At 42.2% G+C, this 22375-nt stretch overlaps 1 protein-coding gene across 1 annotated transcript in view; it reads right to left on the bottom strand.

Annotated features, from left to right (window-relative positions):
• Positions 1-22375, bottom strand: part of mib1 (mind bomb 1) — a 113528-nt gene that overhangs the window by 76370 nt on the left and 14783 nt on the right. The window contains exon 4 of the mRNA XM_969777.4: positions 7416-7567. Coding sequence (XP_974870.1) covers positions 7416-7567 — 152 coding nt within the window. The remainder of the gene's footprint in view (positions 1-7415; positions 7568-22375) is intronic.

Here is a 22375-nt window from a genome sequence, read left to right on the forward strand (position 1 = left end):
TCTCCAGAAAAGGTAAAAGATGACACAAGCATTTCCTTTATTTCCGACTTTTTCCACCTATAATTATTCTCCCATCTGTACGTGCAGCTGGCTGGTCTCAAATAAAGCCCAAATTAGTGCGTTTTAAACTGACACGTAGGCAAGTTGATTGATAGAAGCTTGATAACGATTTGCAATTCATAAACTTATTAGTTTTAGAGCATCGCACATAATCAATGGGTGTAAATGTGCTTTCAATGATATAATTTAAATATGAATTGGGGGATGTAGCCGGTGTAGCACCGTTCAATAATCGTAAAATTCCAACCCCTCGTGCATTAAACACGACTGGATATTATGTGCAGGTTGCGGTTTGTTAGAAACTATGTATGTAGTACGCGTTTAGAATCCCCTATACGGCGTAATCACCGCAGCACAGCGACTTGCATCGGTCCATACTAAACAAGCACCGCCGAATGGAGAGAAAAGTGACGTCCCGGTGATTCGCTTTTCAATTACGGCAGTCGAAATTCGCCGACGAAACGGATAATGTAAACTTTTATAAAGGCGAGATGAGATCAAGTTCCATCGGTTCCAAGTTTCTTCTTGTTGAACAAAGCACGTGCGTCTCCCTCCTGCTGCCGGCCCGAAAGAATTAACGGAAGGATTTCGGTCTTTATAAGTCCAGGGACGGCGTGTAATCCGAATACCAAACAGGCACCAGATGTACTCCGGAGAGGAGCGGATAACTCGGCCGGAATCTCCTCGAGAAGCCCCCGCTTTTAGAACTGTTGACCTCGTCTGAGCTTTCGTCGATACTCCGCCTCTGCGCCCCTTCCCCATCTCGTGTTCATTTCACCCTAATAACAACGGCATTTATCCCGGAGCCTCTCACTCACCTGTTTTTGTTAAGAGGCGCGATGTTAATTTCGTCGATAATCAAGCGGTGCACTGTAGTCTCTCCTTCTTCCACTCTGCGAGCTTTTAATAAGCCGCTTCATCAAGTGACTTCTTGAAACATTTAACTTGGGCGGTAAAAAGAAAATTGCGTTGCGCAAGTGCCTCATAACGCAACAACTATCCAATTTCCGGGAGTTTGCGGATCACTGACCCGGAAGGACAATGAGGAAAATGAGAGGGGGCCACTATCCGGACCAAGAAACGAAACGCGGAAAAAATTATTTCACCGGCGGGGTGTCTTTATCCAATCATTAACAGCAATTTGATTGAATCGATACGATACGGCAGACCACCTTCTTTATATTATTTCAAAGAAAATAAACTTATTTTCACTGCGAAAAGCCCAAATATTGACACAGACTTGGTGCTTTTTCCAACAAACGATAATCAAACCAGGGAAAAATATTCGCGAAATTATCTCGTGTCACCCTTGACGATTTATTGCACAAGTTGAGCTATTTATCGTCGACTGATAAGAAATCAATAACCGTGCAAAAACTTTGACTACGCAAACAGAATAAACTAGTCCTAAGTAAAATACAAGCATCAGGCAAAAACATTCTTATAAATTCTCATCAAAGGCGGCAGAAACGATGATGGAGCTTGTGAATTAGCAGAAATTATGTTCGCAGAGGTGGAGCCTAACCGGTATTTTTTCCCGTGTTATAATATAAATAATGCATTAAGGAAATAAACACGACATTAAGTGTGAAAACTTGTGATGGAGCTACTCGCTCCTTCGCCAAGGGGGAAATCCTGAAACATCAATCGCTCATCAGTCATGAATTTTGACATGACCTTATAACCTATTAATAACGAGCTTTCCGTACAAGTTCGTAATTTGCAACGTATACCTGGCCGATTTACATAAATAGATTAGATCCGATCGATCATGCAAAAAATTCACCCGGCGCATCCACCACAATAATCACTCGTGCTCCCAATCCAAGACGAATAATTCGCTCCGCATCCACTTGGTCGCCGTTTTGTTATGTCTGATTTACGCCACTTTACTTCTCACGGCAACTAACTCACTTCCGATTGAAAAATGTTTCCATATCAGCACCATTTATTCCATCGAATCCCGGATGTTCGTTTCTTTTTAAAGCCGCATTGCAGGAAACAATGCTCGTTCTATTTCCAGCAAACTTAATAATACATCTCTGTCGTTTTTCGTCGACTTTTACGGAAAACAAGTCCGCGTACGAGATGATGGGTGAGTTTTTCGCATGGGTCCGTTCCTTTTTCCCTTTTTCGCCAAGAAAAACCACCACAAGAAAACAGTACGTGCCGGCGTTTCCAACTCCGGTCGTGTCCATAAAGACCGGAATAGAGTAAAAGCACAAACGAAGTATACAGTTCCAATAAAAAGCCTAACCGGGACAAAGCTCCCCGGGCCTTGATTGCACCTCAAAGATGAACTCCGGTGCATCCGCATTGTCTTTTTGCTCCCTCTTCGTTCGCTTTTATCGCAATAACTTGCCCGATTCTAGACAATAGTGGCTGTTTGATCTCGCTTCCTCATTTCGCGCGAGAAAAAATCCCTCCTTCAATTAATCCGATTCGATTCTCAAGACGTTCATCATTTTTCGCGTCTCGCATTATAAATAAGGTGGCGACGTTGCTCGCAAGAGCCATCCTATCAGTGCATCTTTCGGTGCGTGACTGGTCCGATGGGAGCGTTCAAACGCCTCATATTTTCTTTTTGAACGAGAGATTTTTACATACGGCCGGTCATCCGAAACAAATTACGTTTTAATTGCGGGTCACGCAGGTGAGGCCGGACTTAATCCGAACCGTGTGTGTACACAGCACAGGCCGAAATCACCGATGACGTACCCTTTTATTAAAGATGCTTTAGCCACACGTACACTCAATTATTCATCCGAATAACGTGAATTCGCAATTTACGAAACAAAGGACGCGGGTGGGGCGTAATTAATTATTTTTTATCCATTAACTTCAAAAACCAAATACTCTGAGCAAATACAATAATCAGAACCAAAAAAATTTCCACTTGTTGTAACTCAGGGCACCAGTGATGTCCCCATAATATACGAAATTACCCGAGGAGATCAAATTCGAGTATTGTGTTATTGGTGTAAATCAATAAGTGAGGAACACGTACTTTTCCCTCAAAAGAATTGCCTCGGCAAGTCGGGAATCACGTCCGACGTATACAATCTTCATGTCGACGCTGCACTTTTCGGTCTTGAGCGCTACAGTTGCAGTGATTTGATTGCAATTACTGCAGCACTTGTATTAAGCAAAAGTGTCATTCCTCAAGACGATTATGTGTCACAAACATTCCCATTACTGTCTCTCACAGTCTGGTTTTCAGCAAAATCGGCCACTTTTTTAATTAAAAAATTTAAATTCCCGTTAGTTCAACCCGTGCAACAATGAACTGTTATTGCAGAGGGATCACATATGCGCCGGCCGTTTTACGGTATATGTGACGTCGGAAATAGCCGATATATTTCTTACGCTTTTACGTGCTTTTTTCGTTCCTTTCTTTTCGCCCAATCCCTCGACGGTCCCATATCGGAGGTCCTCCTGATTTACGACAGACCTACTTGGCCGTTTTAAAACCGAGATTGTGTTCGACACTCCACCAAAAAAATATAAACGTAACAATCACCCAGTTAGGAATTTAATTAAAACTGCGTTGAACTCCTTACGGTCCCTCGAGAGACATTGATAAATAATTCCAATCCTCTAAAACCGCAACATATCCTTTAAATACCGTTGTGCGGTCTATCGAAAGTCCTGGCGATCCTTTCATTAGACGCAGATGCAGCTAAACACTTTAGTTCGCCACCAATTTCCGTCTGACCGCCGAAATTACTTATATCCGACTTGATATAATGCTACCTAACCTAACCGTAACATCGTTCTTGTCGGCTAATTGGGAACATAAACAAAAGCATTACCAGGTTATGCTTCTCGGACGTTCAATAATATTTCTAATAAAACCCGAAAAATCGAGCACGAGATGACGCCTTCGCTTAAACGACACGATTACCACGACCCCGTTCGCGTATAAGAATAAATAAAAATGCCGGTCGCTCGCCCACCCCCTCGTGTTATTTATAGCCGATCCTAACCATACTAACAACGCCTAAAAATTCGGTTAAATGAAAAATGAATCGTGCCTCGACCGTAATTAAAAACCCGCCAACCCCTCACCGGATGAATCTCTGTAAAAATCGTCGCAATTTTAAAAGCGTATCAGCACGAAAGAGTATATAACGGAAGACAATAAAGCCGGGTCATATAATTTGCGATGTCCAATCTCCATTGCTGCACAACGGTTCCATTAACTTTGTTAATTCCGGGGCCTTGCTGAAACAACTCCGCTCAGAGAAGTTACCAGCCGTTATCGGTGGTTAGACCGACTACCCTTACTTAGACCCGTTCCCCAATAAACCAGACACAATCTTACTTAATTTGTTCGAAATTTCATAATTGCTCTCGATTCGGTATTGGAACGTTACCGATTTGAAGAGAATTGTTCCAAATAGAGAGGAAAAAAGATGAGAATTGCTAAACACGAACCCTCGGGACAGTTCGGTGGAAGGTCGCGCCTCCGAACCATACATTTCCATTTCTATAACAGCCACGTAGTATAGGAAATTGCATCGCAATACAATGCGTGTCAAGACTGGTTTCCTTCCTTCGAATAATTGAAGGCACTATAGCAACTCGGAATAGCGCACACGAATCGGAAAAAAAGAAAAAACCAACCGGGAACTGAGAAAAAGCAAAAAAAAAAACAGTTTTCGGCCGTAAATCAATGTTTGTAAATATTTCCGCAGCAATGCGAGGAAATTGCATCGATGATGACGAAATTCAGGTGACAATCGTACGCCAACAACCGACGCCATTTCCACGCGACTTTCAACGTCGAAATTTATAAATTTCCCCATCGTCCTGAATTCGAGACAACAATCCTTCCATCCACTTATTAAATTTCTTCCGATCGAGCGATATTATGCCGACTATAGGAAAAACTCGTTCACTTATCGTGAAATTTATCTCGTTCTTAGTGTCGTCGCTACGAATAAACAACAAAACCGAAAAAAATTCGCGCAAGACGAGGCTGAATTTGAGGAATTGCCAGATTTGTGTTTTAGATATGTGGAGAGGCATTTTTCCACTGTCCCATTCCGAACTTCAAGGACCCATAATTCACATCAACGTACCGACATAAATCAAAATGTAATATCGTTCGATGAAAAATCTGTATTGTCTCGAAAAGTCCGCATCAAGCCCGGACGCAATCGTTTAAACAAAAAACATGCAAGGGGAGAAATTTATATAAATAATGTCGACGCACATCCCAGCATAAACAATCCTGTCGGACGCACGACGACGTATTACAAGCGGACATACCGAAAGTTTAATCAAAACGTTACATCCCGGAGAATTTTTTATTTAAGATTGCCGAGAGAGCTGCCCGAAGCTCATCTATTAAAATATTATTTTGGGTGCCGACGGCATGCAAATGCGCAAGGTTAACGAGAATTGCAACCCAGATGCTTCATTAGGCTATTCCGCACACATCGCAATTTCAATTTCGGAATTTACACCCCAACGAAAACAGGTCGGCGAACACAAAAAAAACCAGGAAATTTGGCAAATTAACAGCAACTGAATATTTTTCGTTTGAAATAATAAAAACACTATTTGGAAAATGGAAAACAAAAACCAGGCGACTGAGATTAATTAAAATCGTAATTTCGCCCGGCGCATCCACCATTTCGCCCATCTTGTAAAACACGTCCAATTTATTCGAGAAAACTTTTCATCTAATTATCCAAAATTTAATTGTCGGTTGAAACTCTTTCGCCTCGCCCACTCGTCAAGATTTCCCAGCGTTCATATTTCAAGACCTCGGTGCTCGTCAAGAGTCCGGTCAAGATGAATAATTAAGCAAAACCGCAATCCTTATCACCACTTGTGCTCCGAGACTTGGAAATGCGAACGTCACACATCGAGATGTATGAAATGGTGCACCTCAAGACCGCCAGACAGATTGGTCTCCGGCCATTTTGACATTGTCGCTGGCAATTATCCTCTCCTTCGGAGAAAACCCCTAGCCTTCGGAGATTTATCTCGTGTCTCTCAGGTCGCCGGTGATGCACAAACTCGCACAGTTTGTTAAGATTAGTCATTCGCAGGCACACACCGTGGGGATTACATTCAGACAAATTATGCGCGTCAGTGATTAGTTTAATAAACATTAGTCGGGAGACGGAGCGAAGAGGCCGATGCTTTTTGCCTCCGAGGCGGAGAAGAAACGTCCAGGCTAGGTATGTGTGCACGCCCAAAACCCAACTATCATTCCCCCGGATGTTCATTTGTATCCATTACTCTTAGTCAGTGTATCCGAGTTGGACTCGGCGACACGCCATTATTAGATTTTGTATTATTTGTGTTTTACTTAGAGACACTTCACAGACGAAGAGCACATTTTCTTAATTAAAGTACGCAGAAAAGGAGCGACTGAGGCGCTTTGCACGGAAGACCGCTCCAATTACCGGCGACTCTTCGCCCTATTTCGTTTTAATTTCGAACAAGTATTTGGCGTCCCACGCAGGTCACAGACAAAAATTAAAACTAAAAATTCATTCTTCGCAATTAGGCCAAAACCACGCTCCGAATTCATAAGTCGGTCGTTAACCGTTTGAAGCGAAAAGAACAGCGAAACGCCGAAATGTTATTGAATATTGCTCTCGGTCGAAGAGTCGGCGCTCACCATCTGATGCACTTTGAAATGTTCATTTCACGAAGTGCATCTGCATACTATTACCATAACTCGAGGCGTTTATCATGCAAAAATTCGATTGATCTGGCCAAAGCCTTTGTGCAATATACACCCTTCGATTCTTATTACATGCTCGGAATATCATCGCGCCAATATCGAAATTGAAATGAGCACGAAAACCCACCGTTCTCAAACAGGTGACAATTTACGAGCTCGCCTTTGTCCTGCGACAAAAGGCCCTGAAAAAATTTGGACGCGTCTTAATTTCCGACCAGATTCGCCTCTTTAACCTCCAGAAGCGCGAAATAAAAATTAAACCGAAACTCAATTGTGATCAAAGGCTTGGTCCGCTTCCCACAGGTGTACGCTATTCGCTGAAATTTTACGGCCCGATGTCGTAAAAATTTGATGCGGATGGTAGAGTAAATATGCAATGAGAGACGTAAAGAGGCTTGAATTCGCAATTTGAGCAAAGTCGGATCTCGAAATAAGTCCCGGAGTTGCTTTATTTAGAAGGGCAGTGTGTAAATAGTGCCGACTGGAGCCGACTTTTCGAGAATCTGACGACGATGATGTGCACGGAAACGGATGCGAGTGCCGACGGCGCCAATTTCCGGTGGAAGCAACACGTCCTCGCGCTCCACAACGAAAATTATTGTATATATAAGGAGCGAGGAAGACGCGAAAATACGCTCGAGATTCCTACCTTGGATTTCCGCGGAGAGCGGAGTGGTGGAGGGCGTTGAATCCGTTATTGTTGGTCAATGTGATATCGGCGCTGTGATCCAGGAGCAAGGTCAGCATATCGTCGCGCTTTTTCGAAATGGCATCGTGCAGAGGTGTGTCGCCCTCCAAGTCCTGGAAGGAAAAAGTCAGAGGTTAATTAAAGTGGCGGGGTGTGACCAATACGCTTAAAACGATAGGTGAAAAAATAAATTATAATTGAAAAATAAACGCGTTACCTCGACCAGCGCTGCGCTGAAGATCAAAACAAAACACGCCGCCAGCGATAAATCCAAATTACGTTTACAAAACAAAATATTAATTATACAAAGAGCAACAACAATTTTATATTAATGCGAGTTTCTCTCAAAACAAACATCGCCGCCGCCATGGAAAAACACAACCGACTTCTCATCAAAAGAACAAAAAGCCATCGACTGTTTTCCTACAAAAGGAAACGGCCATCCACCTTATCAAGATACGCATAAATCATCCCGAGATGAATCCGATAGTTGCTACTCGCTTTCTCATTCCCTCGAGTAGACAATAGAAGAGTTGCACGTCATACATACCACAGTCGACAATTATTTCCTATTGCTAGTGAATCAACAATCGCGCTTTTACGGCTTTGATAGACATGCGGAAGACGGCGCATTCGGCCCGGTTATTTACATAAAACAGTCGGCGACACCGATCTGTTTTCCAAGATTTTATCGCGAAAATTATCACAAATACACATAAAAGACTTTAATTCACTCAATATTGATTGAGCGGCGAAGACGAGACGAACATATTGTCATGCAAAAACCCGGACAAACAAACGGCCCCAAAGTCGTTAAAAACTGACTCAGGCCGAGCGGCAACCATAAGAACAAAAGCAAAATCCCTCGATCATCGCCCTGTCCAAACTATCCAATCCGACTTAAAATTTCGTTTTGCGCAAATATTTGCCGACCCAGTATTACAAGGAGCTCTCTCCTCGTGTTCCCAGTTTAAGAGATCACCTCGTCCGCTATTAACCCGACATGGCTTCGCCGGTTAAGCTTCCACAATGAAAATTTCACGAGATTTCCCAGCGATGTATGTAGCCATCAACAAGAATTTGCTTCAAATTAAACGCAAAAAGTTACCAAACCGAGCGAATTTTTCCCGTTTTCCTACAATTTGAATAACTTAACGAAATGAATAATTTAGCTTCGTTAGTGCGCATTAAACTAATAGCGGAAAAGGCCGTAAGAGCGAGATTTTACAACGGAGCTTTATGCACGCCGTGTATCCCGGACGAGCTTCCGGGTCTTCTCCGATCAATGCAGCGGCCCCGACTTTTGACTCAGAATTCGCGACAAACACCACCAATTTACAAAATCAAAATTCGCCGAAACCGAGACAATTATGGAAATTTGTGTTTGCAAAGTGTCGCTCGCTGTCCCGGAATAAGCCAAAGGCCCAGTATAGAGATAAACAAGATATGAAAATCGTATTCGTCTAAACTTTTTTGGAAAGAATTAGAACTTCCCCAAGGAATCGATTTCTGGGCAATCGAAAAACCTAGGGTGATTTCTTCCCGTTTCTTATGTAAATGGTTGTGGATAACGACTTGTATTAGCGGGGCCGTAATTTATGCCAAGTGTGGGTCGGCGATGTTTAGCTTTTTGCGATCGTTCCGTACCCTGTGTGGACGCAATAATTCGCGTTTATCGCGTACTTGAGCTGATCTATGGCATAAGTTGGGCAGTGTGCAGCGTCGTCCGTGTGACTGACGAGGAGATAGCCGTGTGATTCGAGCTTAATTTGCATGATAAATGGAATATGAGTTGAGGTGCGATCACGGCAGACCCCGATTACTTAAGGTCTCACCGGCGAACCTAAACAAATCAAGCGAGAGTCGGTTGAAACGTATCATCAAGTATGATTTGTTGGCAATATCGTCGAGCGAAACGTTCTGATGGCCGATTTAATTTCAGCGAATTTATTTCTCTGGATGGAATCGTAGAAAATGCAACTCGCACTACCAACTTCACGGAAAATTAGATTTTAAGAACCCGATTGATAATTCCCGAGCCGGGGATCTAGCTAACAAACACTTTGTGCAAGTATAGATCGCATAAATAATTCATCGGTGAGCGAAAAAAATCGTCATGTTAAGAATTGGATTCGTTAAGAGCGTTGTTTATCGAATTCCGGTCCCCACATCCATCAATGCATGTGTGCCGAGTCTGTACCTTGATTGCTTTCAATTTTTCTTTTGTAAGCACGCCTAAAATAAATTCCTTTATCTTCGCGCGGTTAAAAGGAAAACGTTCCGGGGGTCCGGGGGTGGCCTCCCGGTGACAGAATGAAAAGTTGTGACAAAGAATCGAACTCGTTGGGCGGAATCGAAATGAAGACATTTTGCCCGTTTCTGGCGTGTCTCGACATCATAAGCAGTCGAATAAACCGGCAGCCGAGACGCTGCTATGGCCGGTATTTCTATGCTAATCGTGTTGACAAACAATTTACAATTACAATCTTAAACAAAGAAGACCACACTCACACACGACCAAGCCGCAAATAAAACTCGACTCCTTCTCTCTCATTAGCCCTTTGGACATTCCGGGCACAATCTATTAATTCGAGTTTTTAAATTAAATCACGACGCCCGGGATGTATATTTGCCCGGAAAGTTACAAGTGCAATAATTTTTGTTTTCGGAGAGGTCGGTCGCGTTATGCATATAATTCCAACTTTTGTTTAATTTGTTAATGAAATTTCAGGAAAAAGGGTCACGTCCTCGCTTCGCTCCCTTCACGGTGATTATATCCCCTAAAGTAAATTTATTAAATAGTTACACGAACTAGTCATATTCAGCGACGAATTAAAACTCCACGAGAGATTATTTATTTCACTTTAAAAAGACAAATATTCCTCGACTAAATTTAAACTTCTTGCTCTCAGGAGTTGCTCTTTTGCCGGGGAAACCGTTGCAGTCGACTGAAATTAGAGCACAGCAAACTCTCCTGTTATCAACTTCAACTTTGGGATGGCGAACGTCTCGTGAGAGGCCCGCTGAGTTAGGGTTTCGTCACGTTATTACAAACATGAAAAATTACACCAACAAATTACCGAAAATAAACTTCAACGCGCAGTTTTTATTAGCTTGCGATTTTACATCAAGTACTAGTATAATTTCAAAACAAACACAACTAATTCGCATTTAATTAGTTTTGTGTACCTTGAAGTTTTGCATCCATCTCCCTTGTCAATAACAGAGACTGCTCAAAGGGAGGTCGACGGCTGACAAAACAAAACAAAACTATTGCCTACACAGCATAATAGAATTATTTTAAGCCGTACATTATGTATTCCAAAATACGCCCCTGGCAAAAATTTAGAACTAAAACACCATTAAAGGTGTGCACACGGTGCAGCTCCTTCCCAAGCAAAACACTTGGATTCGTCAAAATTTCAAAACTTTTATGCTAATAATAATTTTTAATTCCACCGCTGGCATTATGCAATTCCAGTTCATTTCATTGTATCAACAAATCTAAATTTGTACCATGTAATAACAATTCTAAATAAAAAAGCTGAAGTCATAACTGACTGGTTTATTAAATTTTAGCAAAATAAACAATTCGATATTAATTAAAATGAAATCTCTCACAATGCCGATATAATATCAAATATCTAACAGATTAGTCCTCTCCCATTATTTATTTTTCCGTTAAACGCGAGGTAAATCAACCTAAATAACATAGAACCGATGTTTAAAAAAATATGTTCTTCATAATTAAAATAGAAATTTTTTGCGAAATTGTTTCGCCAGTAAACAGACAGCAACGAACGTTAAATTCAATTATCTCAAACGTGAATCAACTGCACCTTCATTAATAAAGCGGATGAAGCATCGTAAACACAAGTATCACATTTTCGAATTCAATTCCATTGAAAATTCCGCACCGCTGTAAAGCGTAGTTAAGTGAAAAATACAACTTTTCGCTCAATCCTCACACTTCGTCAAGATAATAGCACAATTGAAATCTTCTTACACGTCGGCCATTTTGTATGTTTAAATTGCTCGAATCTCCCCGTTTTCGTGATTACCTTTTGACTTTTCTCCGAGCATTCTCGCAGGCAAGCAATTCTCTCACAGTCATTAGCGCCTTATTTAATCAAAAGGACAGTTTAGAGAAATTAATGATTCTGCTAAGCGACCTCTGTCAAACGTAATTAAAACATCTAGTTTTTCCCCCTGATATAAATAATAATCTTTGACGTGAAAGCGATTTAATCAGAGAGTTGAATTGTCCAATCTCCCGGCACGGAAGAAGAAACTGATACAAAATTTGATCAAAAAGCCAGTTTGGAGTAATTAATGGTTCGGCTCCGGACTCAAAATCTGTAGTTTTTCCCTCTTGAGACGTTCGCACCCATCTTATAAATAATAAGCGTTGACGCAAAAACAATTTAATCATGCGGCGGCAAAGAGTAGAACGATGCAATCTTCCATTATCCCCGGAAAAGTCCGGGCCGGCCGCCGTAACAAAAAGCGAGTGGCTCGTTTGGCCATCGGCGTTGAATTGCCAGTTAGTGAAAGCCCACGGCATGAGTTTTAAATAGAAGAGGACAATAACGGGGTGCCTTTCAGCATCCCGCCATAAAGCCGGCATGAATTCCGTGCAAAGTAACAGTTACGGCCACCTATATCAATTTCTGTGAAATGTGCCCGGTGTACGGATACAATTCCCTTTTGTAACGAGATAGCACGAGGATATGGCCGCATGATAACGAGGATGATGTATGGCCGAGATTCTATCATAATACGGTGTTACGAGACAAATTCCCAAACGAAAACACCGGGAGATCATTTTTAATTTCCCACTTTAGCGCCTTAAACCACCGACAACACATAAATTTCATTTGCAACGTCTTACGGCAATAAAAGATACATATAGCGCCTTTATACGGCGTGTTTACGTCGACGTTATCCGATAATCGTCTAGTGATTTCGAGACGGAGATGCATATTGGCGCCCAGCATGGGCCCCAATAGCTCGCAACACTAATAGCAACATTCGGAACACGTATTGTACAACGATTTATTAGTATCTGTGCTTCCACCAAGTTCGAGATTATGGCAACGGCACGCTGAGGTGCCGTTCACTTTTTTAGTCAAATTTAATTGTAACGGAATGAAACAAAAAAGATCCCTGGACAAAAAGCCATCCTCGACGAAATGAAGAATTTTAAATTGCTCTCCATTACCGCCTCCGTTATTTATTATAGTTATAAACTTCTTAATTAAGTGAATTCCTAATCCTATGGATTAAGCAAGCGTTTAAACTTTACAGAATATTCCGTTGAGGAATTAGAATAGTTAATTCTTCGTATTCCTCGAGTCACAGTGGCAATGTCTTACGCCAGACAGACACAAGATTAACATAAATAAATCGCAATTTTCGGAAAAGTTTCACTTCTTAAAATAAATCGGCGCACACAAAGTGCGGTTGGCGTTTCATTACGACGACATCAAGCATTTTCGACAAGTTTTACATTGTTTATCTTCTGAAAGAACAACATTGACTCGCCAAAGATAAACAGATATAGACTTAGCAGAGCTTCACCTATTTGTAAACGAAACGTCCGCCAATAAACCAAATTCGCAGAATCGGACTCAACAGGGTAGCTTCGGGAACGGTGGACTAACGGCAAACGTGTTTCAATTGTTTTCAACGTGTTTTTTTCTCAAATTATGAAATCGTGACCACATTACTTAAGGCACTGCCTCTAAGGACAATATGCAGTGCTGCTAATAGAAACAATGTCGTTGCAGAAAAAATCGAAGGAGAATACAATATGTGTTTTATTGAAATGAGCTCGGTACAAGTTTTAAATTATTCTTGCGATTAGTTTTTAGCACTTTTCCCGTGGGGCCCCTGTCCCGGCCTGACCCTACCCAGCTCGGCCCCAAAACAAGCCCGTGCTTTGTGATCGCAAATAGCCAATGTGGCATAAATTCAATACAAATTTCCGTGCGTTTCGTCCGGTAACTGAGCATCGTTAATCCCCCCTAACGGCAACAAATCCTCCCCGAAATTGCCTAGAACGAACATACACACCATGAGCGTTGCTCCCGTTTATAAAAAAGCAATTTAGTGACCCGGCACATGTTTATATGCGAATATCAAAAAGCAAAAGATTGATTTATGTTCGTATGAACCTGGAAAAAAAAATCCGGTCGAAAATCCTTGTTGTGAAGTCTGTTCGCGGCCAAGGTATCCCGTTTAAAAGTTGGTTTCCAAAGTACAAACTACATCAGTTCAGCTGGTGGCTGTGTAAATTCATTCTTAGAAGGTCCCGCCGGCAAACTTTCCCAAAACTTGGTCCATTGAATTGCGCTGCAGCGGATAGGAAAGTTCAAAATGACAATTACCGGAGGCCCGCATCGACGTGATGCCTGCCAGACTTTCCTCTCGCAAATTTTTCTCTCTCCACCTTTGCCTCCGATTAATTCTCCCGTCGAACACCGAAACGTAATCTGTGTAATTGCATATTAGCAAGATCGATTTTTTCGTCATGTAGCGACTGTGATAGATTGTGACGGGGCGAAACGCGGGGCTCCGCCCCGGCCCTGTTCCAGTCGATCACAGGCCTAATTGGGCACGGATTACGTGCTGCCAATTATTGTTTTCGGCTTGTTTGTTATCTGATTTGCTGTGCGGTCTTTCAGCGCCATTTCGCTCTTATGAGATTACCTTCGCCATTGTTTCGCATTTATTCGTTTTCGGACCGTGCACACCTAAAGTTTCATGGGGCGAGCTTAAACCGGAAGACTCATAAGTTGGACGAAGATAAGGGACGGCCTTCAATTAAACTTGCGACGAAAGCCCGACAAAACACCGATTCGCGCTAATTAAAATAGATTGAAATTAAACGGCGGCCGATGAGGTTATCATGCGGACATAAAATATCCGATATCTCTCCGGGCTTTTCTTTTATTGCCATAATATTTTCCCTTAACGCGGCCGGAGCAGTTACATTCTTATGACATATCGTTAAGTGAGTTTATAAAATCAGTAAAACAGCAATTAAACTGATAGCGCCTGTGCCATTATGAGTACTTTTTACGGCACCTAAGAGTCTCGTTTGTTATTTTTATTTGGGAGAAAGTCCCGATTCTTTGTTCCTAAATCTCGGGCTTGATCCCGCCTTCTGATAATCTCCTATGTGTACACACACGCGTTTAGATAATAGCTCTAGGTATAAATGAGAAACGCCATTATTCCGGCTGTTTTCAAAAGGATCAGGGACTTCCACTACACTTTCCCCGGAATTATATTGTGTGTTGTGTATGTTGGCAACTCGCAAAATTGTCTTCTGTGTGCAAGGGCGGTGCTCGCAGCTATTCTTCCCGAGACTCCTCTTCAACCAATTGTCATTCCGAGCTTCTTAATTGCCTCACTCACTCCGTTTATGTATCGTTATCTCGGCGCCATTCACCGAAATATCGCGAGTCCACCAGAAACGACTCAATTTCAACAATTCACACGTACACATATCTTGGCCAAATGCACAATCAAACCCAAATTTTCCATAATTAAACTTATGCCGTCACAGTGCCTCCTCGACTTTAAATACTACTTCCCAGACTTCCAAAGCACCACAATCGCCCTTTCAACCTGAGCCTAGTGACCTGGAAAATTACACGCTCGGAGTGTGTTTGCCTCGATTATTTCGCAATTGGCGAAATTAATTGAAATTTCAGATTTATGACTCGATTTAAAAAGACGACGCCACTGATTGCTTCCGCTCCGACTAATTTCTCACAAAAACTGAAACGGGAGCAAAAACATTACTTTACGTTTACTAAATCCCATCTATGCACACATGAAACAAAATCCCATTCCAGGCGAAATTGCTCGGAAATTCATAAGCCGCTTTCTGAATCAATAAGTTTGGGTTTAAATACGGCACCGGCCAAGATCCATCTTTCCCTCCACCCTTATTCAACTGGAACGCTACCTAATTACTTTTATGCACCATTATCAATTTAAAAGCGTTTTTTTTCCACCGGAGCGCAATTCGCAGCGACCCCATCTCTGGAAAGAGCCGAGCTTCAGTAGAGACCGTAACATTTCCTCTTAATGCGGTTTACGTTGTCTGGCCACTATAAAACTGTCCCGTTGATAGTATCCCCTTTTATTAAGAACACCCTAAATGGATTTATTTTAATCTACGAGCAAAACCCGAGTTTGGCTCGCTGAGTAAAGAAGCCCCGCTCGAAATTATTGTCTGATCCAAATCGAAACCGCAATCAACATTCCTCAGGTGTTCAAGATGAAATTTCCCGCCGACCGCATTACCTATTAGTTTCAACTCGTATTAAAACTAGAAACACACGACAACGCAACTCGAGCATGTTTATCTCAATGCTGGAATTCTCATTCGATGAGACAAAAGCAAATGCAATCGCGATCGAGACTTTCCACCCGCAAAAATTTCAAAATTGAACGACGCGTGACGGCGGCTTTAAATCTCTCGAATGCGAGTTCGTAATTCCATCATGCTCGCATTGAGATAATACCAAGTGCGAGTTAGCCGAGAAGTTAGCAGTTAACTGCAGTTGGAGACCGGGAGCCCAAAATTACTTTTACAAGTGGAAACATGAATGATACACTAAGTGTGGCAGTTTAAAGTTATGACGTCATTAATTTATGGATTAACTTAATAACACGTGGAGGCAAAGATAGTAGGTAAACTATGATGAAAGTTAGTCGGGGAGTAAGTCAGAAAACAATTCATTAGTGCGGATAATTTGCTCCGGCTATAACAAGGAAGATAACTACACCAGAGGCGGCGCTCAAGGTGAAACCAACACAAAGCGCTGACGCCTTATTCCGGTAAAATAAAAAACACAACTGAATCGAACGCAAAAATGATGTCCTTAATGCTTCCTGGCCTTTTGCTAGTTTACCGTTACTTTCGAGGCAAGTGGCAAGCTAAGCTGAATTCTCCCCTGTGCCCCAAACGATCAACTGCTCTAAATCCAAAATTCCGGCGAAACCCTTCCAGCATAACCCGATAGAGAGCCGTAATAAATCGCGGAAAGTAAAAACAGAAAGATAGGTTGAGTGCCGCAGACATAAACTGCGAAGTGACGGAGAGGTGTCATCGTGGCCCGGCGTCATAACGCGTCTCTGGAGCACCATAAAGCCACTCCGTGCCCTGCGGACGCTCATCAAGACCTCCGCCGACCTAAGTCTTCGCAAGTCCCCTCCCGCCGCCCACATTACGACACTAACCATCCGAGATGCGAATACAACACGTCTTCCGTCCTCATGTTAAATTACAGCGAAATTAGACGACGACAAACAACACAGCGGCGGCGATCGCCCGAAATTAAAAACCCACACGTGACGCGAATAAATTATTATTATAAAGTGTTAACCCCTCGAGTGCCGCCCCTGTTGCGACACACACGACAAATTTATGTCGCCGGCGCAGCTGAAACGATCCGAATTAATGTTGTTTTTCGAGGATATATTTTTATTTTTCGTTGCTTGATATCTTCCTCCGCCAGGGCCTAATTTATTTAGCTGAAAAAATCGTAACTTTTTACAGCCACCCGGACGCATTATAGCTACATTTTGACGCGTTTTTTGCTTGTTTTCGGCGTCAAATCAAAATTCGGTGATTGGGCCATCGAAATTTTCAAACGGATTCGCCAAATTAAGTGGACCGTAAAAACGTCATTTTCCAGAGAAAGCTCCAAATCGGGCGACTCGGAGCTTATCCCCAGACTTTGACGGAGTTTATTCGAGGATTATAATAATTGTTTTAATGGTCATTTCGCGGAGGTTTTAACGTTTTTATATCGCAATGCATTGCGCTCGGGGTATTTTAATTCGTTAATTTTTTTCGGCGCGCTAGAACTTTTAGCCAAATTATGTTACACGACGGCTACATAATCATTAGACTAGCCACTTTATATTAATTATAATATAAATCGACAAAGTTTGTATGCTAATATGGTCGTGTTTAACGTTAAAATTTTAATGAACGGCCAGCTCGACATATTCGTGCCTTAATCGTGTAACTTCCACAAATTAAACAAAACGTCACAAAGATTAACTTTTAAATTATTGCCTTTGTTATTTGTTTATTTTTAGGCTTTGAACCTTAATAATCATTACACACCAACACATTCAACAGATTAAAGCTCCTAAGGGCGTTCATTTCATTAGCAAATGACAACATTTCAGCCAAATTATTTACTTATTCTTGCCAAAACTAATTGATGAAATTAAATTGTGGTTTATTTTTTTGATGGGAATAGTTCGTGTCAGGACCTTCCTGCGTTGAAGTGGAAGCCCATAAAAAGCAGAATTTCGTATCTCTTCACATTTGTAATATTTTTCTTCGGTGGCCTCACGTCTGGGTCTTGTTATGGCAAACATCCCCCTTTATAATCGTCATAACACACGCTCGAATGCGAATCAGTTTCGTCATGTCTCCGTCGCCAAAATCACGTCCTGTTCGAAGCACTCACGTCGTTGCTGGCGCATTTATTTCAAGGTAAGGACCGAGGGGTACGTTGTGCACGTCCGTAGACGTCTCGCTTCACAGGGGGCTCACAAAAGTGGAAACTACGTCATGAATCAGACGTCCGCCGGTGCGTTCTAGTGCAACGTATTCCTCGTGCATAACGTCAGCATTAAACACACACGAGCACGTCCCTGGCATTTTTCTTTTTCCCCTCTGGTAACCGAAACGGTTAAGCCGGACGGACACATCGGTTCGTGATGCATCGGCATGTGTGTGTGCAAAGTGACTATTAAAGTCGGATAAATGAGGTCGCGACGTGCGGCGTCGTCGTCGCGACGGAGGACACATGCGACGTTTTAAAAATTCAGGTGATTTTCTCCACCCGGAATTATTAAACCGGAGCCGTGACACCGCCGTAAGCTTTGAATTATTGCAGGGGTGTGATTGTGTTCCGTTTGTTCGCTCGTGGCCAAGTCCGACCTCGTTGCGTAGTCTCGTGATTTATGCCGCGATTTAAGTTTGTTTGTGTACTTTTTAATCCATATAAGAAGCTATACGTTACTGTCAAAAATGTACTCGCTCCGTGCTAGTAACTTGAGTCAATATCAACAACAGCCATAAATTCAACGCCGCTGGGTTGAATTCCCTCAACCCTCCAGGGCATCAACGAGTCGCGTATAATTACTCGCGCAACAGCAAACACAAAAAGCCACCGGCCCAAGAATCAACCCGGCAATTAACGATAGCTGTTTTATTCGATGAATAAACATATCCCGGCCGCCGGAAAATCGAGCCCTTTTCCAACAATTTCACGGTTAGTTGACGTTCACCTGCAAGTGCCTCTTCCCCTAGATGGAACGTCATGGTTTCACCATCACATCAAATTCCTGCGAATCATCCGCGTGATTACTCCTCAATTCCTAAATAGTTGAGCTTTCAAATTCAACTTTTTCCCTTGTAACAAAACGAAGATTGATCGCATGTTCGATGCGCAATTTTAAATATTTCCCTCATGCCTCTCGCGCATAATAGATTGCACCGCTCCTATCATTTCGTTCCTTTTCAAACCCGGGCTGTTCTTTTAATGAACTAGAAAATAAGATTCGACTCTGTTTAACTTGCTAATGAAACGTCCTTCACGACGACACAACAGATTTTCAAACATGCAGGCTACGATATTTTTTTTTCCTCAGTAAGTCCCCAAAATGTTTGCAAAAGAATTAATGGCCCCAACACTAAGAGGAGCTGGTGCTGTATCTGACAATAATACGGAATAAACTAACGCCGATGCAAAAAACGGCGCGATTAATTGGACGATGCTTCGTCTTGTCGCCCATTAGCGAGTGTTTGATTTTGGGATTGGATTACGACACAAAAAGAGAAACGTTCAAACTGCCGTTATTCAAGAGGATTCCGATCCATACCGCCGAATAAATAATGCGAATTGAATATATCCAGCGCAGAGGCTCAAATTCACATTCTGATTCTTCCAACGATTGCATTTTTATGACCTCTCATCCGATCATGCATTCAAGAATCCCAATCAATCGGCGTGCATCTCAAATCTTCCGTCATTGTGGTAGCGTCGGTTCCCCTCCCGACTTAAAATTCAGCTTTCCATCTTGTTAATGGCCTTCTTTTTGTTTTTTCTCCTTAAGCCAGTACTCCTAAATCGCCGTCATTAGTAGATAACGAACGATTAAACTGCAACACCCCTCCATCCACCTTCAAGCCGCTTCTCGTTCCATTCCACCCCATCAGCAGTCGCTGCTTTCAATTAGTTCAGTTCGACTGTGTCCCATTCGATCGGCATACAAGTTAAGTCGATGCACGGCTCCAACCACCAACACGCAAATCTCATTTAATTTATCCCGTTGAGCTCCGGTTCACTTAAAATATCTGTAACGGAGCGTGATCGCGGTTAGTCCGCCCGATCTTCGACGCTCCTGTTGTGTAACATTCAAACTTTACGGCGTCAAATCTCTCGGTACATTTAACGATATCGCACGCCATTATCCGGCCAGCGAAATCTCCAATTACCGGCCAATTCGAGGATACAAAGCATCGGCAGTTATTTTAATACGGCAACAACTCACAACAATTTCAATCCCCAAGTCTCAGATAGATTTCTTCTATTTATGTCTCCTCCGGTGATTTGTTGCGCCCAAAAATGAAATAAAATAGTCACTGCGATATTTCCTCGCCGAGCAAACAACACATTCGTCATTGGAGCCCCATTATTGAGTCAACTGACTGACCAATTCATTTTTATTCAACTTGGGGCGGTTAAAAAATACCTACACAAAGGACAAGACTTGTAACGAAATCATGAACGAGGGAAAAAGGAACAACGTATTTGGGGTTTTATGTTTACGTGGCCGGTGATAATATGTAGCGTGGGTCAATTAAAAAAGTTTTCGGCTTTGGCGGACAGGCGCCGGCCAGTCGTTATGGTAGTTCGCCTAGTTCGTACCATAACCGAACAGAGCAAAACAAAAATATTTCATAAAACTTGCATAGATATAAACACTTTGCAACAATTAACGACTTGGGGTTTCTCCCTCGAGTTTGGTTAACTCCTCCTTTAGTTCCGAAGCCGGTCTAAGCCGATCATCGATACTTGGTCTAAAAACTTTCTGGTTTCCGCAGAACGTCGCAGCCACCGCCATAAATCTCCCTTCTTGGAGAAAATTTCATAATTCGGCGTAAATTACCAGCCGAAGGACTGCTGGCATTCGTTATTTCGGATGCGATTTATCGATTCCGCGCAACGTCGGCTTCCATGCCAGAAGAACGTATGTTTTATGTTATCTCGGATCTTTTTACTGCGCAATTATTTAGCTGAGTCGCGTTTCTTACTGAAGGGATAATGTATCTTATCATTCCGAGTGCGCTCTCCCGTCCGAAATGAGGGAGAGATGCAGAACATCGAAACTCAATTACTCTTTAGTTCGAATCTTCGCTCCGATTTTAATTTAAACCTCCGCAATCTTAGGATACGGCCTCCACCTATCCCTTTATGGCGCCCACACGATGCCACCCCGGGCGACACGTTTTACGATAATCCTTCTTGAGGGTCGGGCCGGGCATTTTAGAGCCCAGAAATTATTTAAAAGGTGCGATTATCGACTCTATGACCGGGTCCACGGCATAAATTGTTTGTTTATCGGTTGACAATATCGCTTTACGACCGATTCGGAATTTCGCATTTTATTATCATTGCCGTTGTTATGACTTGTTCGAGGCACTTTTTTCTAATCCGGCTCATGGAACGTATAATTCGCGAATTGTGTTCCAGCGTCACTCAAGAAAAAAATTAATCTCCGAAAATATTTTTCATCTTTTCGAACTTGTCGTAAAGTTAGATTAGCTTATCGAGCTCGGGAAAATCAAGCGTTTTATGGGCTCTGTATGAAATGGGACCTGCGTAACCATCCGCAGAGCAGCAAATTTTAAATCCCAAATTGAATCAGGGTCCCAACGTCAACACTGTACTTTGCCGTGTGTTTACCCATGATCTGTGTAAGCAATTGGCCGCCCTTGAAGAAAACGCTTCAAGAGGATCATCCACTGACCGCTCGACCCTTTCGGGACTTGTAACCCGTGGAAAACTTCTCGCTACCGGCGTTTGCAGTTACATATTCCGTCCACAATAAAATCACAAACAAAACTTAAATATTCACGGAACTATTCAATTCCGGAACACAGACCTCATCACAAGTCACTTTCTATGTTTCCTGGAGGCCTCCAGGATTACGTTCGTTATATACATCAAACTTGTGTCGTGCGTTGGGCCCGAGGCTAATTAAAAACAAATACAATCCACCCGCTCCCAGCATCCTGTTTCCAAGTGGTTGAGATAGGAACAAGAACGGCATCAGCAGTCTTTCATCAAAGAACGGAACAACTTAATTTGATTAACAGTTTTGTTCGTCTTACATCCATATTTATCCAATCCAACGTGCATTAAGCTCGATGCACGAACAAGAACTCTGTTTACAGTTGCGTCGTATGTGACTATTTGCACACTGAGAGCAATTAAGCTTTTAAGCAAACAGATGCTTAGCATCCGATGTTTAATTACCATTTGACTGTGTAACACTTTTTAATCCCCATTTTCCTCAAATTACAAATTCTGAAATAGGGATAATTAATTACAAACAGTCCACCGGAGTGTGATTCTCCTTTTTTCAAATTTCGCAAATTTCAAAACAGCTTTCTCACTAATGATAATTATAGGGGCATTAGCATAGTAGGCTTCCTTTTGTCGCGTAAATCTGGAGGTTGTTTTTTTCGCAGACGCCTGAATACAAATGCCACGTTAGCGTAGGATGAGACGCAGAGAAGTCTTTGAATAAATACGATTGTTCCTTTAATTAAGTACGTTAGACGTTATTGTAGGGAATAATTAACTCCGAGA

Source organism: Tribolium castaneum, chromosome 5 (genome assembly GCF_031307605.1).
Source record: "Tribolium castaneum strain GA2 chromosome 5, icTriCast1.1, whole genome shotgun sequence".
Taxonomy (NCBI): Eukaryota; Metazoa; Arthropoda; class Insecta; order Coleoptera; family Tenebrionidae; genus Tribolium; species Tribolium castaneum.